Genomic DNA, 19,803 nt, shown 5'->3' on the forward strand with positions numbered 1-19,803 from the left:
TCCAAGAGACATCGTCTTTTTGGAGTACCACGAAGGAGATTGAATAGATGCTGAAGAAGCATTTCTCTGTAGAGACTGGTTCTAGTGCCACTGATTGTACTTATATCTGCCCTTTCACTTGAAGAAAGAGCTACAAGGCAGCTAATGTAGTGTTGAATTCTGTGAACTGTGAATGGGAGGAAGCTGGTAGAAGATAATTTTTCTAGCCAGCTTTGGCTAGACTTCTCCTAAAAGCTAAGCATGTGTGTCGCTTCCTTGCCTATCTTCTCCAATGGGAGAAGAGAATGAGTGTTAGGGGTTGGGGGAGAGACAAAGTAATTTTGTGTTTGTGGTCCAGTAAAGGGGAGAAAGTAGTGGGCTTTCCAGCGAGTAAAACTCAGCCAGAGTCTCTCCTGGGTCAGATTTCCACAATCTGGAAGTAGTCACACTGAAGCTTTTATTTATTTATTTATTTTACTGCAGAGCATAGTGAATCTATGCCTCTCCAGATAATGCCGAACTAACTCTTAGTATCCATGATTACTGGCTATTGCAGGCTGGGGCTGATGGGAGTTGGAGTCCAACAGCTTCTAGAAGGCAATAAATTCCCCAGCACTGCTCTAGCACTGACATATGCCAGACAAAGGTAATACAAGGTTTACTTAGTCCTCTATGTATCATAGTACAGTATCAAACCATTTAGGCCTAAGATAATCAGTATCAGTAAATGAGTCTGGGTACAGACTGGTAGCCAGTACAATTTTAACAATAAAGGCAGAGTCTCATGTTCCAGGAAGATGAGCCCATTCAGAACATGAGCAGCAGTATTTTCTGAGAGGTATTCAAGAATAGTTCCACAAAGAACAGTACAAACTTGTCTCTAAACTAAAAAAAAAATCCCAAATGCTGCAACCTTTTCTTACAGGAGAGTTGCTCCACCCCTTTTGGTTGCTCTTTCATGAACCTTTTCCAACTCAACAATATCCTTTTTGAAGTGAGGTGACCAGAACTGTACACAGTATTCCAAATGCAGTTGCATCATAGATTACCAGCAACAACAGGCAACATAACAGATATACAAAGACAGGGATAACATCCCGATGCTCAGTTTTGTCCCCATCTCTACCCTGGCAACACTACTGCAGAACCGAATGTCACTCACAGTATCTGGTGTTCATTCACTTGATCAGCTTTTGCCTGGGCGATATATCGCTGAGGACTACACTCAGCGGCACTGTATATTGCTGGTGAAAATGCCACCACTTCTGAGTCCCTCTGCTAGTAGTGGCCGCTAGAGTTCCTTCTTCCAGCGGTAATGCTAGCAGAGGGACTCAGGAGCAGCGGCAATATATTGCTGAGTGAAACTGCCCTCATACGATGCAGACGGAGAAACAAGCTGTATCAGCGAGGCGCCGATGCACCTTGTTCCTCCCTCTGCATGTTTAAACTGCTCGAATGAGGGGTGTGCAGCTGCCCTTACCACAGCCTAGCAGTTAAATGAGCCCCTAGCTCAGTGCTGGCTCCTGTGAGCTGGTGCGCTGGGGGGGGGGGCTCCCTGAAACTGCTCAGCTGAGGCGAGTGTGGTTGGAGCTCCCCACTTTGAGCACTTAAAGGAGCCCTGATGCTCTGCCCGCTCTCGTGTGAGCGGCAGGAGTGCCGGGCGCTGTCTCAGCTGAGCTGCGCAAACAAGCTGTGGTGTCCCAGTGCCTGGGTGAAACAGCCTTAGTTCCTGACGTGAGATCTGGGGCAGTTTCCCCAAGGGCCTCACGGGCAGAGGCCAATGCAGCTTGTTTTTTCAACATTGCAGTATATTGCCAAACCGCAATGTTTGGCTGGCGATACACTGTGATGTTGAAAAGCTGGTATCACCCAACCCTAGCTTCCAACATGATGCAGGCCACTATCTGCATTCTACAGAGGACAACCAGGTCAGTCTTCTGGCATCAGAAATGGCAATATCCAGAAACCAGTGGGAACACATTTCTGTAACTGATCTTAAAAAGGTCATCCTCGAACAAAGGAATTTCAAAGAAAGACTGCAACATGAAACTGCTGAATTGCAAATCATAAAGACTGAACTGAGACAAAGGTTTTTTTTAAAAAATTGTACCGCATGTGCCAATGCCAGGATATCTGTGTTATCAACAGTAACTGTTTATTGTGAATAGTTACTGTTGATAATATATTTATCCCTGTTCATACCATCTGCATTTCATTTCTTTTTGACTTCACTGGCTACACTCCTCCCCCAACACATGATAACCCTTCATGTATCTGATGAAGAGGGCAATAGTTCTGAATTGTAATTTGGTCCAGGTACAACTTGATCAATGGAGGCAATAATAGATTAAGAAAAACAGCAAGCACACTAACTTTTGGAGTAAAACTACTAATAAATGCAACGTACTACACAGTCAGGGTTACAAAACACAGTAACAGGATAGAATAAGCCGTTTTGTCATCTTAAAGATACAGAAAATTGCACATAACAATCAAGTCATTTGCCTGAGGCCATGTAAGCAAAATGTAGGACAAAAATTTGGTTTCTCTATTCCATGTGTGCCGTCTTCTTAAATTATATGTAGGTCATATGATTTAAATATTGTGCATACACCTCAGTATTTTACTAGGGCCAAGGAAGGGAAACCTTTAGGTTTATTAGGGACGGGGGCGATTTTTGGGAAAAGTCAGTCTAATACAAAAAGGAATGGGTTCTACTTTAACCAAAAATGGAATCAGATTGCTACTACTGAGCTATGAAAATTTATATTCCAGTATGAACAAATGTTCATCCAATCAGTGTTATTGCTTCCAGCTTTGTCTGCAACATATTTTTTTTTACATATATAATAAAGAAGGATGGATATGAGAATCCTATTGCTTTCAACAGAACTCTCTTCCAAGAAAACATCCTTAGCACTGATATTTAATTTATACTACAGACAAGACACTTGAGTAAGAGAAGGTTGGATACCTGTGTCAGTTGTCTGAAAAATGTAGCATATTTTGAACAGGTTTTTTCTGTAGTCAAGGTAGAATAGAAATACTGCTTTACTAGTTATAATTTTAATTTTTTATGCATTTCAAAGACAGAAATAATATTAGAGGCAGAATGACTTTGGGAAATCTGAATTCTTGTTAGAAACCAAGTACCTCTTTCTGATTCAGTTTAAATATAAGAAATGTGCTGTATTTGAAATGGCTATATATCTCTGCTGCTTCCTCAAAGGAGGGAATTAAGTAATTCATAGAGGACCAAACAGCGACTTGCCTACATATGCAATCACCAACAAGCAAATATCAAGCAGAGCATCCATCTGATGTTTGTAATCAAATGGTAGGTTAAAGATACTGAATTTTACAATCAGTTTACACTAATCCCTTATTGAGTATAAAATTATAGCCTGTCATCAGGAACAGGCTGCCAAAGCTAGGTCCAGATGGGAGACTGGCTGGGAAAAAAGATGAAATAGGTGGGGAAATGATGGGAATCTGACAGAAGACATGACTGCTCCCTCTGCTGGCAAGGCCCTCATCTGCTTTAATTTTTAACTAATGACTAGTTTTTCTTTAAATATTAATGATGCAGCCAATAAATAATGCAAAGTGTTCCTTCTTCGGTCTGTTGCTGTGTGTTTTCACATTTCTGAACTCATGATGCCCTATTTTACGAAAATAATTTTTAAGAAAAGAGAAGGCTGAAGGATTTATCAGCTAGCTTTTCCTGTTTTAAATTGCACAATTAAACAGCACCTTTTTAAAAATGTGAACTTTGATACGTACTGTTTATGTTTCAGAAATTAAAAGTAAATATAATGAATGTGACACAACATATACTTTCAAGTACATGCGGTACAGACATTTCTAAATCTCATGCCATGCAAACACAGCTCATGGGGGAGGAGTAGGGAGAATGGATTTTGAAGAGCTTCTAACAGAAAGACTCTGGAAAAATATTTCTTATTTGATCTGCAACGTAAGTTAATAAGCTGAAGTAAGACCATTTTATAAACATCAATCGAAGGATTTTGGACTCCAACCAGAAACTCCCAGAACAGGAGGGATCAGTTTTTTTCACCCACTGTTCTCATCTGAATCCTGGCTGAAAAGCTACTCCAGCTCCCAGCTTTCCAGAAGGCTCCATCCCAGGAATCCTCGTCTGCCATTTGGTTTGCTGATTTTAATCTCTCAGGACTTTCTTACAGTGGCTCCACTATGCTGAACTGGCACTTGCTTCAAGAAGTGAGTTATTATTAAACTTGTAGGTCAATTGTGGCACTAACAACTCTTTGGAAGCTTTCAGCCACAGTGTACAATTTGCTGGAGTAATTAAATATTAATTCTAAGTGTTACATTTTGTGGCTAAGAGCTTTTATTTTCCATCATCAGTCTGGAACAGAAAGAGGTTAGAAGGCTAATTTAATCTCCCTCCCTCCCCCTAGCATTAAAGCTTAACTACACAGGGCACAAAAACATCATTAAAGATGCAACATTCCTTTATATCATAATTATCATGTAATTAATAGAACAGACCTAAAAGATAGAGATAAGCAGGTAGGTGTTAAGAAAATAAGGCAATAGTCTGTACTTTATAAAAGTATTTTGCAGAAATTTGACTATACATTAAATGTTAAAATCATGTTTATTTGTTCTATTTGGAAAAAGCTGCATTTGAGCAGCAAACACTCTTCAGTGGTTTTCAAAAGTGCATCACCTTATTTATAAATAACACAAAACATTCAAGAAATATAAACATTACCAAACTTTCATTTTCCAAATACAGATAATCAAATCCTAATTATTCTTACTAGACTCTTTCCTTTTCTCAGAACTGTCTAAATAAGCTCTATATATGAGCTCCCTGCCTTCTGCCTTTGTAACAGTTGTGTCCATACTTGGATGCTAGACATTATATTAACTATCTAGCTCAGCAGCCAAAATACTCCATATGCCTAAACAGATGAGTACTCACCATACTGTGAGAACATCTAACAATCTCAATCAATGCTGCAGTTTTCATTCTGAAATCTTGACTCTCAGTTAAACAAGACCAAGTTATTTTATAGAACCCTACAATTTATTTCAGATTAGACAAACACATTTGTTCTGTAACTTGGTTTTGTTGTTGCTAATCTCAGAATCACACAACTGAAGTGTACCCAGTGAATCATATACTTCAATCTACATTTTTTCAAAGAGACTATATAGCTCTAAGGCTGTCCTTCAAAAATATGTTTTCTTGAAAGACCCTAGGAAAGAAGATTGCAATCTTCTTGAGACAATTTAGACTGCAATTCTGAAAGTAAGTCCCACTGAATTCAATACTCAATACTTTTGAGTAGACACGTTTAGGATTACACTGTTAATCTACTGCTGAATGTCAAAGTTAATTTTAAAAAGTATTTGAAAACTGTCAAAATGTCCCCACCACCCTCAGTCTTATCACCAAGATCAGATAGTAATACAGTGGGGAGGGGGATCAAAATGAAGTACAAGGAATCTTCCATAGGTGACAGAATTTGTGGAACATGCCATCCACCCAATTTTGGGTGATTTTTCTTTCATCCAGCAGCTTCTATGCCCCATCTCAAGCTACTGTCAAAGATTTTCCCCACCCTGAGGAGAGGTTTCTACAGGGTAGGTGGTACAAGGGACTGCAGCAGACCTGGGGCAGGGAATTCCCTTGTGTGAAGCATCCTTCTGCTCAAAAATCCAATGCTATTTTTGTTGCTTAGTATAGTTTATCTTCTTAAATAACATGTGTGAAATTTTACAAATAAGTTAATGATTTATTACAGCTTCCACTAAGGAACTCAGATAAACATTGTTTTAATTTCATAAAACTCTTCCTGTGGACTGGCGCAGAGGTAATAGTTGGGAGGAACATGGTAACTGCAGCTATGAAACTGGGAGATGGCAAAACGTTTAACGCCCTCTAGCTTCTCTCCTCTCTAGAGTGAATCTCGGTTGGTCCTGACTACTGTTAACTGTTGTCAAGGAAAACTAGGGATCCCTTTCACCAAGATGGGAAATCAGCTTTGAAGTCTGATTTCAGAACCGTGTTAAGAAAGAAACCACATCAGCCTAACAATGATTCATGCCAGTACAGATGTAATACTTAATCATACTCACAGGCGACTAAGGAAGAGGGGGAGAAACTTGCTTGTGAAAGCGCTGTGGAGAGGGACTTTGTGATCTGGCAGCACACACCCAATCTCTTAACCATGGTTAGGAGATGCTCATTGTTACACCTGCTAAAGATGATTAGGTTGAGGGTATGTGACTTGTCCAGGACAAGTTACTTTTTTGCACATGGTTGAAATATTGATAATATATTTTTTTAGGCAAGAAATGGTTTACAACATAATTACTATCAACCTGGCAAACCTGATCCCACAATTCTATGACCTTCTATAACTCCATGTGCAGTCATCAAAATGTTCTCTTTTATTTACATTTAGAAAATAAAGTAGCACAAATCTAGTCTTAGTACCATGAAAACTAAGTTCTATATTTTTCCTCTAGAAGAGCACCAAACACATTTTTCTGCTGTAGTACAGAGACTACAAGATGGGAAATCATGAGAAATCTTAAATAAATTTAATTTTTAAAAATAGAGAGAATAAAAAATATTAGTTCTATATGGTATTCTTTACCTCCAAGAATAAAAATGCTTAAAGAATAAAACAGCACAGAAAAATATATAAGCACATAGCCTGCTCTATTTGATAATCAAAACATAAGTTCTAAAATATTCTAATTGATTTGAAAGAGACTTTAGAGGCAATAATACCCACATGAACACAAAAGTCTATAGATGTGAAGAGGTTTGTTTCTGGTTTTCTTTCTACTGAGAAACATAATGTAACATGTACTCACTTCAGTGAATTCAAAGAAGCAAGATATAAATAATTCACCATCTACATTTTTAAACATATCATATGAAATAATGAAAACACCACACTAAACAGTACCTCACTGAATCCTTGAGGAATATAACAAGGCTTATTCCTACTGACTTTTCGTTTATCAGTTTCCCTTGGTATATGCTGAGTAATAATTCTATCCACTTATGAAACAGGTTCACTTTAACTAGTTGGATCCTACAACAAAACTAAACAAATTAGCAATTTGCACTGTTTGTTGCAGGACTAAATAGTATAGTTTCTTCCCCAAGCAGATAATAGTTCCAATCACTATTTACTACCCTGCAGAAAAGCAAATTGTAACTGCTCATGCACCATGGGGCTTTCCTGCCCCCAACTTGCAACTGCCTGTGCTCCTTAAAAAGCTACTTTTGAGAGAGTTGGAATATGACAATAGTGAAGGGAAATTGGAGATATTTGGGGAGAGACAGCTTGCACAGGCAGAACTCTGCTTGTTTTTCTCCAATTACTCCTTCCACTGCAGAACCCAGGGCCACATCCCAGGTCTTTCTCAAGAGCTTTCTCAACCCTCAGGAGAGGCTTTTCAGGGCTGTGGCATAAGTGAGTTCCATTCATCCAATCTTTAGATCCAAGCCTATACATCTTCCCTTTGTAGAGTTTGATGTTATTCTACTGCAAGACACAGATGATAAAGATATACAAACACAAATAGCAACAAAATGCTCAGGGACCTTACAGATGTCTATCACTCTGACTGGACATTTTAGACTGTTCAGTGATCACAGCAAATAGAAGCACTATAACGGGTTATCTTCCAATTCACATTCCTGGAGAATATATTGTATTATTGGCCTCTATGGTGGTAAGTTTTGATTCAGCTCGCAATAAAGCAATTTAGGAAACCAATTTTGTAGTTTCCCCAGTCTTTAACAACCCAATTTTTCTGACAGTTCCTGCCCAATGCAATAAACTCCCATGGAAACTACATAGAACATAAATGATTATTTAATCTAAAGGCTATAGGAGAAAAGTTGTGTTAATTTAATAAATAATAATTACATTTGTGTTACATTTGCTAAACAATTGTGTGCATTATATACACCTTGAGTGGTTTTACTCTTAAACATGCTTTTAAAAAAGGAGACGTTTTATTGGGTGTGTTTTTTTTTTGGTAAGCTGCCTTGTAAGGAGTGCTCTTGAAAACCAAGATATAAATACATTAAATAAATAAGCTAATTCTACTGGAAATATTGAATAAATAGACATATAGAACTGCACATGAATCTCTTTTATGCAAAGGTGAAACAAGGAAAACTTTTGTCTTTTAGACAAAGATCTTTCCCTTACGTTTTTTTAATCCACTCACAAATCCCAGCAACAGAGTTGTGAGAAGCTCAGTAGTGAGAATGTGAGCAGCTGCTGTTATTAGAACTAAAAAGTCTGTCTAGTGCTTGAGACTGAGAGACCACATGTTCGGCTGTCCTCTCATCTTGCCATCCTCACCAATTAACTATTAACATGGAGGGCTGGACACATGCTCTTGGGGGCTCTTTAACAGGCTTCTTGGAGACTGGAACAACTACACAGCAGGGCTCTGGGAACTGAGTAATGTGGGATATAGGAAAACCTCAGCCGCTTTGCTCCTCCTGATGACAGTTTGCTCTACAGTTTAAGCATTCTGTTAAGCTACTGCTTAATGGAAAGAGGATGCTTGAGGTTTAACCATTGCTAGCTACATTTAATGTTACTACTGTGGCAAATACATCAAAATTAATACAACACATTTCTTCACTAAGCCTAGTCAAAGGTGACACATAGGGTTTTAATGTCAAATCTGCAAAATGCTGGGCAAAGTGTGTGTGTGTGGAGGGGAAACCAAATATTTAAGTAGGAGAATAAATCAGCTGCTAGCAATTGGAAATGCAGCATTCTTTGCTATTATAAAGTTATTTTACTTAAGTTAATAATGCATGAAGTCTTTACTATTTGTCCATACCAATATTAAAGTTCTATTACTTAGATTATGAATGTGTGTAGTCTTTCATATTTGTAAATACCAATATTAATATTTGCAACTGAAAACCGTGGGCTAGAACTAATTGAATTTGGGAACACAGTCTGTAGAGCCTGGTTTTTCCCATCCTCTGCCAGCTCAAGGACTCAGGTGCACCACAAGCAGAGCCAAGGGGCCACTGCAGGGAAGGGAGTTTTCTGTGCACATCCAATCCCTCCATCTTGCCCCTTACAACATGTGAATTACTTATGCGCACTTCAGGAGTAACTTGAATGATGCAGAAATAGGGATTCAACAGGAATGGAGGAGTCATGCATGGACCTCCAATTCCTTGCAGTGCTGCCTTCCAGACCACTTTTATGTGCTCATATTAGCAGGGGAGAAGGAAAACAAGGCTGAATTAGTTCCTTATGGGATTCCTATGTACACATGCTGCTCCTGTTCTCAACAGAATCAAGTCCTATAAGCACAAAACTTGAATATTCATACTTAGCCAACCCAAAATGTATTTGTTTTAGGTAGAATGGCTGTTCCAATGTATGCTACATATCTCTTAACTATCCGTTACAAAGAGACCAAATCTGCAACAGAACTAATTGTTCTAATTTCGGGGCAAATTAATACAAAAAGTGCTCAAGGGCTCTGAAGTCATACTGGTGTGATATACATTTCAAAAATAAATAAAACTATTCTGTCTAGGGCTATTCAAAATCCACTAGCAAGATCAGTTAGGAAACAGTCAGAAACATGCTATGTGAATGGGTACCTCAGGATTAAATTCCTTCTCTCCATCTGTAATGCCCTGCACAGTTTAAATGCAACTAGGTCAATGCCCTCTTTAACTTTAAACCTAAAATATCCAGGGTTGTTCACCTTATCTCTATGTAACTAATTTTATCAAATAAAGTATTAGACTGGCCTTGAAATATTTTTCTTTATGAAACCATGTAGGCTGCTTGTCACTATTTCAGAAATTAAAAGTGCTAATATACTGTTAGTATTTGCTCCAATAGTTCCCTAATTCAGAAATCAAGCATAAAATTTGAAATTCCTTCTCTATTGTGCTTCACACATAATGCTATGCTAAATCATGGTTTAGTATGGACAAGCTTACATGTAAGCACTCTTTGCTCCACCTCAATTGTTTTACTGCTGCACTAAGCTAAGCAGTGGTTTGGCTTAGTGTGTCATATGAGCATGGGCTTGTGGTTTAGCTCTCTAGAAACATCATAAGCTGAACCAAGGCTTGTCCTATGGTTTACAGCTTGTGGTTTGTCTGGAGAACAGCCACACAGTGGTACCTCGGGTTAAGAACTTAATTCGTTGCGGAGGTCCGTTCTTAACCTGAAACTGTTCTTAACCTGAGGTACCACTTTAGCTAATGGGGCCTCCTGCTGCCGCTGCGCGATTTCTGTTCTCATCCTGAGGTAAAGTTCTTAACCCAAGGTACTATTTCTGGGTTAGCGGAGTCTGTAACTTGAAGCGTCTATAACCCGAGGTACTACAGTATCATGAGCCCATATTCCAATGACATGCTAAGCAAAACCACTGCTTAGTTCAGTGCAGTATAGCAGGAATTAGTGGGGAGGTGGAAAAGCATGTTTGCTTGTTCTCACAAAGATGTTTTGGCTTAGTGTTACATGCAAATGAGGGCACTATATTTGCTCCCCCTTCATCTTTTGTGACCATTCCAGTGCTCTATTAATTCTTCAAAGTAATATCTAATCAAGATGAGATTCGCCCAGCAAACATTTTCAGGATCCTTGAACATATGTCATCATGCTGTACTGTTTCAATTTAATTTAACTTGCACATTCTCCTTTTCTATTCTAACCTCTGGCCATACACATGGGAACGAGCTTGCAATAGTTTGTTAAGTGTAACTTTCCCTTCAAAAATGACTAGCTCCTTAACACACCATTTCCGCATTTACCACACTTTCTCATAAGACTATGATGGCCTAGCACAACTTTAAATAACAGAGTTAAATTGAGTTATATTAAATAAAATAATGATAATAATTTAACACTATATTTGCTACTGAAAAAATACAGCTAATATAAGGTGGACTTTAGCAATTCAATAGCACCACTTTGGCATATTCTGATCATTAAGTATCCATTTAAGTGATTGTCAAAAAAAAAAAAAGCAGAATAGAAGTCTTCTAAATAATTCAAAATAACTCGACTGTGCTTTTCTTTATGTATCCACCACAATTAAGTTGCACTTAGAATAAGCCTACCTGGATCAGGTGAGCTGGAATAGTAATAATGCAGGCAGACAAAGATGTTCTAAGGAGACCACGGAGAGCATACATAAATTTTGTGAGACTATGAATATTTTGTGGATTTTCAGTACTACAAATGTCATCACCCCATAGTACTGAACCAACGCTCTGAATTCCAATCCTCAAAATGTTTCTTTGCTTCTTCTGTCAAATATAAAAAGGTAACATATTCAGTAACATTTGAAACATTGAAAGGAAAGAAATAAACTCTAGAATATCCTTGCTGGGATTGGGGAGATGAGGTGGAAATGAGAGAAAGGAATAAGTGGGTTTATAGGGAAATCCAAGAGCAAAATGCACTGCCACTCACAGGCTTTCCCCCAACTCCCCCTGTACTAAAATCTGAGGATGCCTCAGAAAGCTTCTATATGATTGTTAAAGACTCTCATTTCTTTTGAGAGGGTTTTTCAGTCTAGGGAACAGAATGAGCAAGGTGTATTGAGTGAGACCATCACTTGATTGAGGTGGTGCTCAGCTTCAAGCTTGTCTGGATGAATGTTGTTATGTAGACATATTTCAAGCTGGTTTCCAGCATTGATTAAGCATTGAAACAACCTTGGTCACCCAGATGGATTACGTTGTTGGTTCTCCTTAATCTCTCTGCAGATTTTGAAAGCACTGACTGCAACATCTTCCTGGAATGGTTTAATGGGTTAAGAGCATTAGAATATGGTGGTTTCACTCTTATCGACAGAAAGGAAAGTAGAATTGGAAACTTATGCTCAGCCTTTGGCATTTGGGTGGCAGGATTCTGTAGAATTTCATCTGGTCTGGATTTTTTTAAAAAAACAACAACTCTATGGAGCTGCCATCCAGGGATCTGGAGCACAATGTAATCAGTATGGGCATAATACACAGCTCTACCATCTGAATCAGGAGAGGGTGTACAAGTGTTGGGGCAGTGTCTGGAAGGAGTAACAGAATAGAAGAGGGCCAAAAATCTGAGTCTGAATACCAGTAAGACAGAAGTACTGTGGGTGAGCAATTCCATGATTCAGGGTTTCAGAAGTTAGGTTGTTTGGGATAAATCTGCACACCCTCTCAGAAAGAGAAGGGTCACTGCTTAGGGGGAGGGAGGTGCTCTTAGAGCCACTGTCACTTCAAGTTCAGGTAGCTTCAGTGGCAAGGAGTGTCTAAGCCCAGTGCTTCCTGGATTGGGAGGGCCTTGCTACAAGCTGCACATGCTTTGGTAAGCTGTCATTAAGACTACTTCAATGCACTCTACATGGGACTGCCATGAAGAACATCTGGAAGCTGCAGCTGGTGCAGAATGCAGCAGCCTTGTTACTAACTGGGACTGCAAAGTGGATCATTTATCACCAATCCTTAACGTTTTGTACTGGCTGCCTGTTTGCTACTGAGCCCAATTTAAGGCACTGATTCTGGTGCATAAAGCCTCTCATTACCTGCAACCAATATGATTGTTTAGCTGGGCCAGCTCCCCTATGAGGAAAGGTCACATTTTGGGCTTTTTAGTTTATATAGGAAGGCAAATGGGTGTGTGGTAAGGACATGATTGATATAGGCGTATAAAATTAAGCATGGTGTGAAGGAAGTGGATAGAGAGAATCTTCTCTTCTCATAATACTGAAAAATGAGGTCATCCACTAAAGATGAATGTTCGAAGAGCTCTTCGAACAGATTAAGAGGGGCAGATTAAGAGCCTGCAGCAACCCAGCATCCTAGACGTATGCTTAGTTGAATCCAAAAAGAGATCCTTTTCAATGGTTGCAACCAGGCTCTTGAAATCCCCCTCTTCAGAGCCTTGTCTTGCCCTCTCTTCAATGGCCTTCAACTTGGTGGTTAAAAAGCTTCCTCTTCAGGAAAGTTTTTGGGCCATGAGGGGCCACCTTCGCATGGAATTTTTAATATTCATCTGTCTTTTTTATACACACAAACACCACTTCGGATGTTTTAATGTTTTTCTGCTGCTTTTAGTGTTCTACTGTTACAATTCTTAATATAATTTTCATTTATTGTTGCTAGCCCTCTTGAGCGGGATTTAAATATTTTAAATAATGAAACAGAATTGTTACTAGAAACGAAGTGTTTGGCTCCTCTTGCTGTGGTGTTGTGTTTTTTTTGTTTTTTTTAAAAAAAGAAAACAATTCTTCATGTCTTAGAAATGTCTTTATCCACTTGTGAGTTCTGGGTTATTAAAAAAGCATTGGGGACATACCTTAGTGCTATTTTTATCCCTCACCCAGTGTCTACACATTTTTTATTATTAAACTCTTTTCCAGTAGCAGGTTATTTGCTGTCTGCTCCCAGGGTTTTCATGTCACTTTGGTGCTGTTGCTTCCGATATTCTACAATTTCCTTCTTCCAAAGGACCTGTCATCATGTTGGAGGAGCAGCTCAACAAACTGTACTAGGGGAACTGTTATGACATGCCTGTTGCTATGGTAACCAAAGCAGAGGTGCCTGTCAGGGACCAATTTACTTCTCCAGAAGGACACTGCTAACTACTGAAGGGAAAACATACTTGCACATTATGCTCAGTACAGACTGAAAACTAAAACAACCAGGAGAATTCTGCTTGATAAACATTAATAAAAATTACGCTAGAATGCAGAAGCATTAAATAGAATCCATATTTAAAGAGACAAGTTAACCAGAGAATAAACTCCCAAGAGTAGTGCATTAGTGCTTTGATTTTGGACAGAATAAAATAACAGAATTAACTCTGCAGATAACTTTATGGTACTTGCTAGAATAAACTTTAGTACATTTTGTAGGTAGTGGTGGATATTAAACAATCATAAATTAACTAATATCCTAAACCTTATATTCTGGTAATTGATATATTCTATGTAGAAGAATATATATAAAATAACACTCATTCTGCTTTCTTTTGAAAATTAAGACTACATAAAAAGATGCCTGAAGATAAGCTGTGCAGGATGTACAGAAATTCAAAAGGCCTTTCAAGCAGCATTCAATCTAGTATGAGAGGCTTTTGCAGCAGGAAGTAAAAGCTAGTTCCCTACCACACCTTCCCATGACTGCATTAGCACTTTATGCATTTGCACATGCCTCTGATCTTGGCCTCTGGATCAGAAGGGTTTTTTTTGGTCTATAATATTTAGTGGATAATATAGAGAGTTCCCAGCCCTCCCATGAATGCAGATTTTCATGCACGGGAGGGATCCTGGCAGCAGAAAAAATCTCCCATATGGAGCAGTGTACATGAGAGACCGTGGCAAAGGCATGGTGTAAGACAAGTCCTCAGATTTTGTTTTTTAACAATAAGACAAAAAAAATCTTTAAAAAAAGACCTTATGCTACAGTAATCACATGTAACTTACCACCAGTGGTGTAATATTTCGTTAATATTTGGTAGTTGTATAGAAAATGCATTTATTAATGGATTATTACTGCATTTGCCAAAGCTACTCACATTTGTCAAAAACAGAAAAAGCCTGATGGTAGGAAGCTACCTTACACAGAATCAGCCTATCTAACCAATACTGTCAACTGTGGCTGGCAATGACTCTCAAGCAGAGGCACATGGGCAGATTTAGGGCTGTGGGAGTGGTGTGCCTGCACTGGGCGCAGACTCAATGCCTGGTGAGGCGCTGGACTTAGGGACAGGGGCCTGAGGCTTTGACAGGGTCCTAGAGTCTCCCCACCTCCTTCCCAAAGCTTAGTTAGTGCTTTCCCAGCTTTGGGGAGGAGATGGGAGGGCTCTAGGACCCTGTCAGAACTCTCACATCTCCTTCCCAAAGCCGGGCAGAGGCAGCACTAAATTTGGCCTCACACAAGGCACCATAGTTTCCAAGTCTGCTGCTGCTCAGCACCATGTATCTGATTCTTTAACTAGAAGAGTAAGAGATTGAACCTTCTGAATACAAAGCATGTGGTCTACCAGTAAAAACTTTAAAAAGGAGCTGCTGTTTACTTCATAGCTTGGAAACCATATGAATCACCCTTTCAAACAGTATGAAAACTGTATTTGCACACTTTTAGATGAAGATGAAGTTGCTTAATACCTGGGGAGTGGAGCCATCAAATCCTTGCTGATGAATGACGTTCTGAATAGAATGAAGAAGTCTGGTATAACCACAGGCCATATTACTAGAGAGAAAGGAGAATACTTGACTTAATAAATACATTCTAACAACAGGAATAACATTAAAAACATAGTTTTGCAAATGAAAGGTGATACATTGCAATAACTTGATTGAACAAGTTAATCATATGAATATTTACACATGCTCAATAAGGTTGCTTGCAAGGCTTGTAAGTGTGTCTTACACATACAGCAGCCAGTATCTAGCACCTTACCTCCTGCATCCTCCATGCTCTCATGCCTCAACAAACCAGGAAGACTCACACCAGTGGGTCTTCAGGCTTCAGTATTGGTAGTTAACTTCACAGGCCAATCTGGACCCATCAGGTCTTATAAAAGCCTGACTGATCAGTCTGAACAACTTGTTGGTATGGGAAACTGAATAGGCTTCTCTTACCTTTCCTTCTCATTGGCTGCTCTGGAACCAGACCACCAACTCACATTCAACAAGATCATAAGCCCCTGGGCCCTCTGGATGCCTGTCTGCCTGCTCTAAATTTCAGTCTGTGTGTACCAGAACTAGACCCCAACTGCCCTGGACCTGTGACCTTCTCTGAGCTTGGCAGAGGCGTGACATTGTTTTACGTTAATTAGTGTACTCCAACTTAGAACTACTTCAAATGTCATTTATAACAAAGAAAGCACTTCTTTGGAAGGAAGAGCTTATTGTCACATGGACACATACATAAACCTGTTTCATAGAATTAACATAAGAAACACATCACCAAACTACTACAATGCCTTCTATTTTGTTCTTTTTGACGTTTCAGCCACATTACCTCTCTACCAAGTCACCCAATTTTTTTCAACCAGTGTTCTTTTTGTACACTTTTGTCAGTTTCATATACTTTTAAGTTATTTTTACACCTATCATATTGTTTACTGTGTAAACAAATCCAAGAGGAAAACCTTATTTAGATCATATTCTCTAATTCTATGGTAGGAATCAACATAGCACTAAGAAGATTGCTCTATCAGCAAAAGTATTTCTGCTTGCCTGGTGGAATGATCCTGCCTCCCCACTCCCACCCTGTTCTGGGAGTTCTCTTGACCCCCTAAACCACTTGGGGTGGGTGTGGAGGAATAAAGGGGGAAGTCCCATTGTGTTAGCAGGACCCATTAGTTGAATCAGGCCTTATGCTTACATCTGGACAATTAATTAAATTAAAATACTTTGCTTAGCAGTTGCACATGCTGAAGTGCATTCATTTCAATATGATTACATACCCCTCAACAATCCCAATTTGGCCAGGATGGCCACAGAATTAGTTAAGCCACCACAGTTTCTGACTTGCTCTCAGGGCACCCCAATTTCTCCCGGCCAGCAGAAAGGGGCCACAGAAGCAGCTCCTGGGGCAGCAGCAGCATTGAGAAGAAAGCACAAGGGCTCATTCCCAGAGCCTTGTTAGCGCTTACTAGGTTTTGGAAAGAAGAAGGGTGGACTCTAGGACCTTGATCTGGGGAAGTGGTGCATTTCCCTCCCCCGGTGGTGGTGGTGGCCATAGCCACAAAACCATGAGCAAACCATGGGGAGGAACATGCAAAGTTTGCAAGGGGTCATGCGGGTGGCGGCAGGAAAGCTTATGGAATCTATCTATTTGTTTGAGGCAGTTAGTTTCACAAATGTCCTGATTTTCATCTGAGTTATGTTGGATAACAGATTATGGAATATGGAACTGACCTAAAGCTGGAGTTGGGAACCTCAGGCCTGGAGGTGGAGTGCTACCTTCCAGGCCTCTACCTAGTCCTTGAAACTGTCCCCAGACCACACTCTTCATTGTCCCTGTTTCATACCCCGAGAGTTTTTGCATGGGTGGAATGTGTGCTTGAACTCTGGTAATGCCTAAGGAAAAAGAGGAGTGTATAAATATGTGTAGAAACTAGACTTTGGTACACAGGTCAAATTTACATTTGTTGGTCCGCTCACTTTCACCTCTGGCCCTGCTTACAACCAGGATGTGGACCTCAGAAGATTATCCAGATAGGAATGCAGCCCCCAAGATGAAAGAGGTTCAACGCCATAGCCTAAAGTCTAGTTTAGAAAGTGCTTAATAATGAAAATGACTGCACACTCATAACATGATCAGCAATCTTTTTCTATATTGTCAACAAATGGTGAATCACAATGGTAAAATTGTATTTTATTCTGTGAGACAGAAAGACTCCATAGAACAGATGCAAGTTGAAACATCCCAGCTAAATCCCCTATTTATACTTTAATATGTAAAATATATATGCTCACAGGTGATGTATTTGCTGATGGGCGTGAACTTGTTAACTAGAGCCAACTAATAATCTTGTTAGCAGGATTTGTCATATTTTATGGGCAACAGATATCTATGTTGCATTCAGAAAGTCAGCTATTTTTCCTACAGATTTGTTCCCCAACACTTTAATTCAGCTAATGTGTTTAAACAATACGTTCTCATCCTTTTTTTTGTTTAACCATCTAGTTACTGATAAAGCAGGAGCTTGTAAGGAGGTATCCTAGTTACAACACAGTCTCTGACTTCCTTATTGATAGTTTCTAAACATTTAACAAAGGGAAGGTTATCAAAACGTATGACAAATAGGCCTATTATCGGGAAGCAGACTCCATTAGGAGAGATATTTTAAGCTGTTTTAGCAGATTTATCAGGAAATCCAAGCTCTATGTTCATTTAAGCCCATTTTAATATATACCCCATCGAAGCAGCAAATAATACAAGCAAATGTAGCATCAATTATTCAATATTATTTCTGGAATACTAAAATATACTGGATCTGTATTATACCCTATTATTAAGAAACCTGGGTGGCAACTGTAAAGGAATATAGCTATCAGATATGACTATTTATCAGGGGTCACCAACCAAGCACCTTCAGTTGTGTCCCCACACTTTCCCCTGCAAAAAATCAAGTATCTAACCCTCCTAGAACGAAAGCCATGAAACAAAATGTGAAGGTACTGTTCTAAGCAATGTCTGTGAAATGAGCAAGCCTGGATGCTCCCACTCGTCAGTGTTTTAGCTAATGTGTGAAGTCATAGTTATGACTGATGAGTGGTTTAGACACCAGGAAATAGGAATTCCTAAGATCCTAAAGAGCTACTGTACACCCCCCCCCCTTTAATGTGATTTTCCTTCTGCTGCTTCATTTTCTAGGCAGATATTCAACAGGTTAAGCCTTTTCTTGTATGGAAATACAGTTATGAGGAAAGCATCATGATTGTACTCTCTCTAATATTGTGTTTTGCCAGACCCTATGACAGCCATTGTATGATATGCCACACCCCCACTGCCACCATTTTGGGACTTGCACCCCCAGCATTTTCTCAAAATTCAAAATATGCCCACTGGTCCAAAAAGGATGGCAACCACTGGCTTATATAAATCACCATTAGCTTTAATTCAAACCTATGGCTGCGATCCAAAGAGTCTCTTTCTGTATAATGTAGGACACTGTGTACTCTATGATGAGACTCTCTCTACTGTTTTATGTGGTGCAGCTCCCACAGCTGTAGCAGCAGACTGCTTTTAAAAATGCCTTGTCTTGTACGTGGTGGCAGCTGCAGTGGCAAAAACTCCCTAAGAGCATATTGGCTTCTGTCTGAGGGGGCAGCCCAGCTGTTCTAGCCTATATCATCTTCATCCCAACTGTTTTTTCACCATTACTCTAGCAAACTGGGGTACTTGAATCTGGCCCAACAAGTGATTTGGCAAGAAAACCATCTGGGAAAGAAAGAATTATCTGAGTATCTAAAAGCCAATTCCCAACATTCTGTAACATTGTGCTATGGTCAAGATTAGTTCGGGAGCATGCTTTTGATGAATCAAAACAGATGCCAAATTTTTTGGGGGGAAAACCCACCCATGAAAATATTGTCACTGGATTATAGATTATATAGAACATTTGCTCTGCAGATCAGTCTGATCCTGGCGACTAGGACTGCTGTGGTGAATGGAGCCAGGAGGAAATTAACCCCTATCCCATGATATCCACAAATCTACCCATTTCTCTTTTATATTAATACTTGTTGTTCATTCTTAAGAGAGACAGAAAAGAGTGTTATGCTCATGGACACTATGGAGACAGAAAATCTGCTTCTACTTCCAAACTAGTATGGCTTTGCATGGAGGCTGTAGTACATATATATTATTCCAGTAATGAATTTCAGGGCAAAGCCATCCTACAGCAGCTCACATATCTGAGCAGGTCTTTAGAAAATATATAAAGCATTCAATATTTTTTTAAAATATATAATTATCCTAATAAAAAAACTATTTATGCCAGAGAATGTTTCCTATTCTTTTTTTTTTTAACTTATGTATTTATGCGTTTTTTCTCTCTTCTCCCAACGCAAGTATATATTTCTGCTTCTATTGAAAATTGTATAAAGATATTTTAAAGAACAAACTCTAGCACCAGCAGATTAAAACAATAAACAGCCTACTACTTCAATATGCAAATTGAAAGCAAATTTGCATATGGAAGAAAGCTAATTGTTCAAGTCATCCTCAGACCGTCTGTGTGCAGAGCTCATGGGGTGCACCAAGGGCCCTTGCAATGCCCAGGTCTTCCTTTC

At 39.3% G+C, this 19,803-nt stretch overlaps 1 protein-coding gene and 1 long non-coding RNA gene across 3 annotated transcripts in view; one reads left to right on the plus strand and one right to left on the minus strand.

Moving 5' to 3' along the window:
* ELP4 (elongator acetyltransferase complex subunit 4) overlaps positions 1-19,803 on the minus strand; it is a 151,068-nt gene that overhangs the window by 88,303 nt on the left and 42,962 nt on the right. For both annotated transcript variants that reach the window (XM_083599773.1, XM_083599774.1), the window contains exons 6-7: positions 15,160-15,244; positions 11,123-11,311 (exon numbers count right to left, since the gene is read on the minus strand). In XM_083599773.1, the coding sequence (XP_083455899.1) occupies positions 11,123-11,311; positions 15,160-15,244 (274 nt within the window). The remainder of the gene's footprint in view (positions 1-11,122; positions 11,312-15,159; positions 15,245-19,803) is intronic.
* The window catches only part of LOC310756574, a 156,276-nt gene that overhangs the window by 51,011 nt on the left and 85,462 nt on the right, over positions 1-19,803 (plus strand). The window lies entirely within an intron of this gene.

The sequence above is a fragment of the Podarcis filfolensis genome, assembly GCF_964270895.1.
Source record: "Podarcis filfolensis genome assembly, chromosome: 1".
NCBI classification, from domain to species: Eukaryota; Metazoa; Chordata; class Lepidosauria; order Squamata; family Lacertidae; genus Podarcis; species Podarcis filfolensis.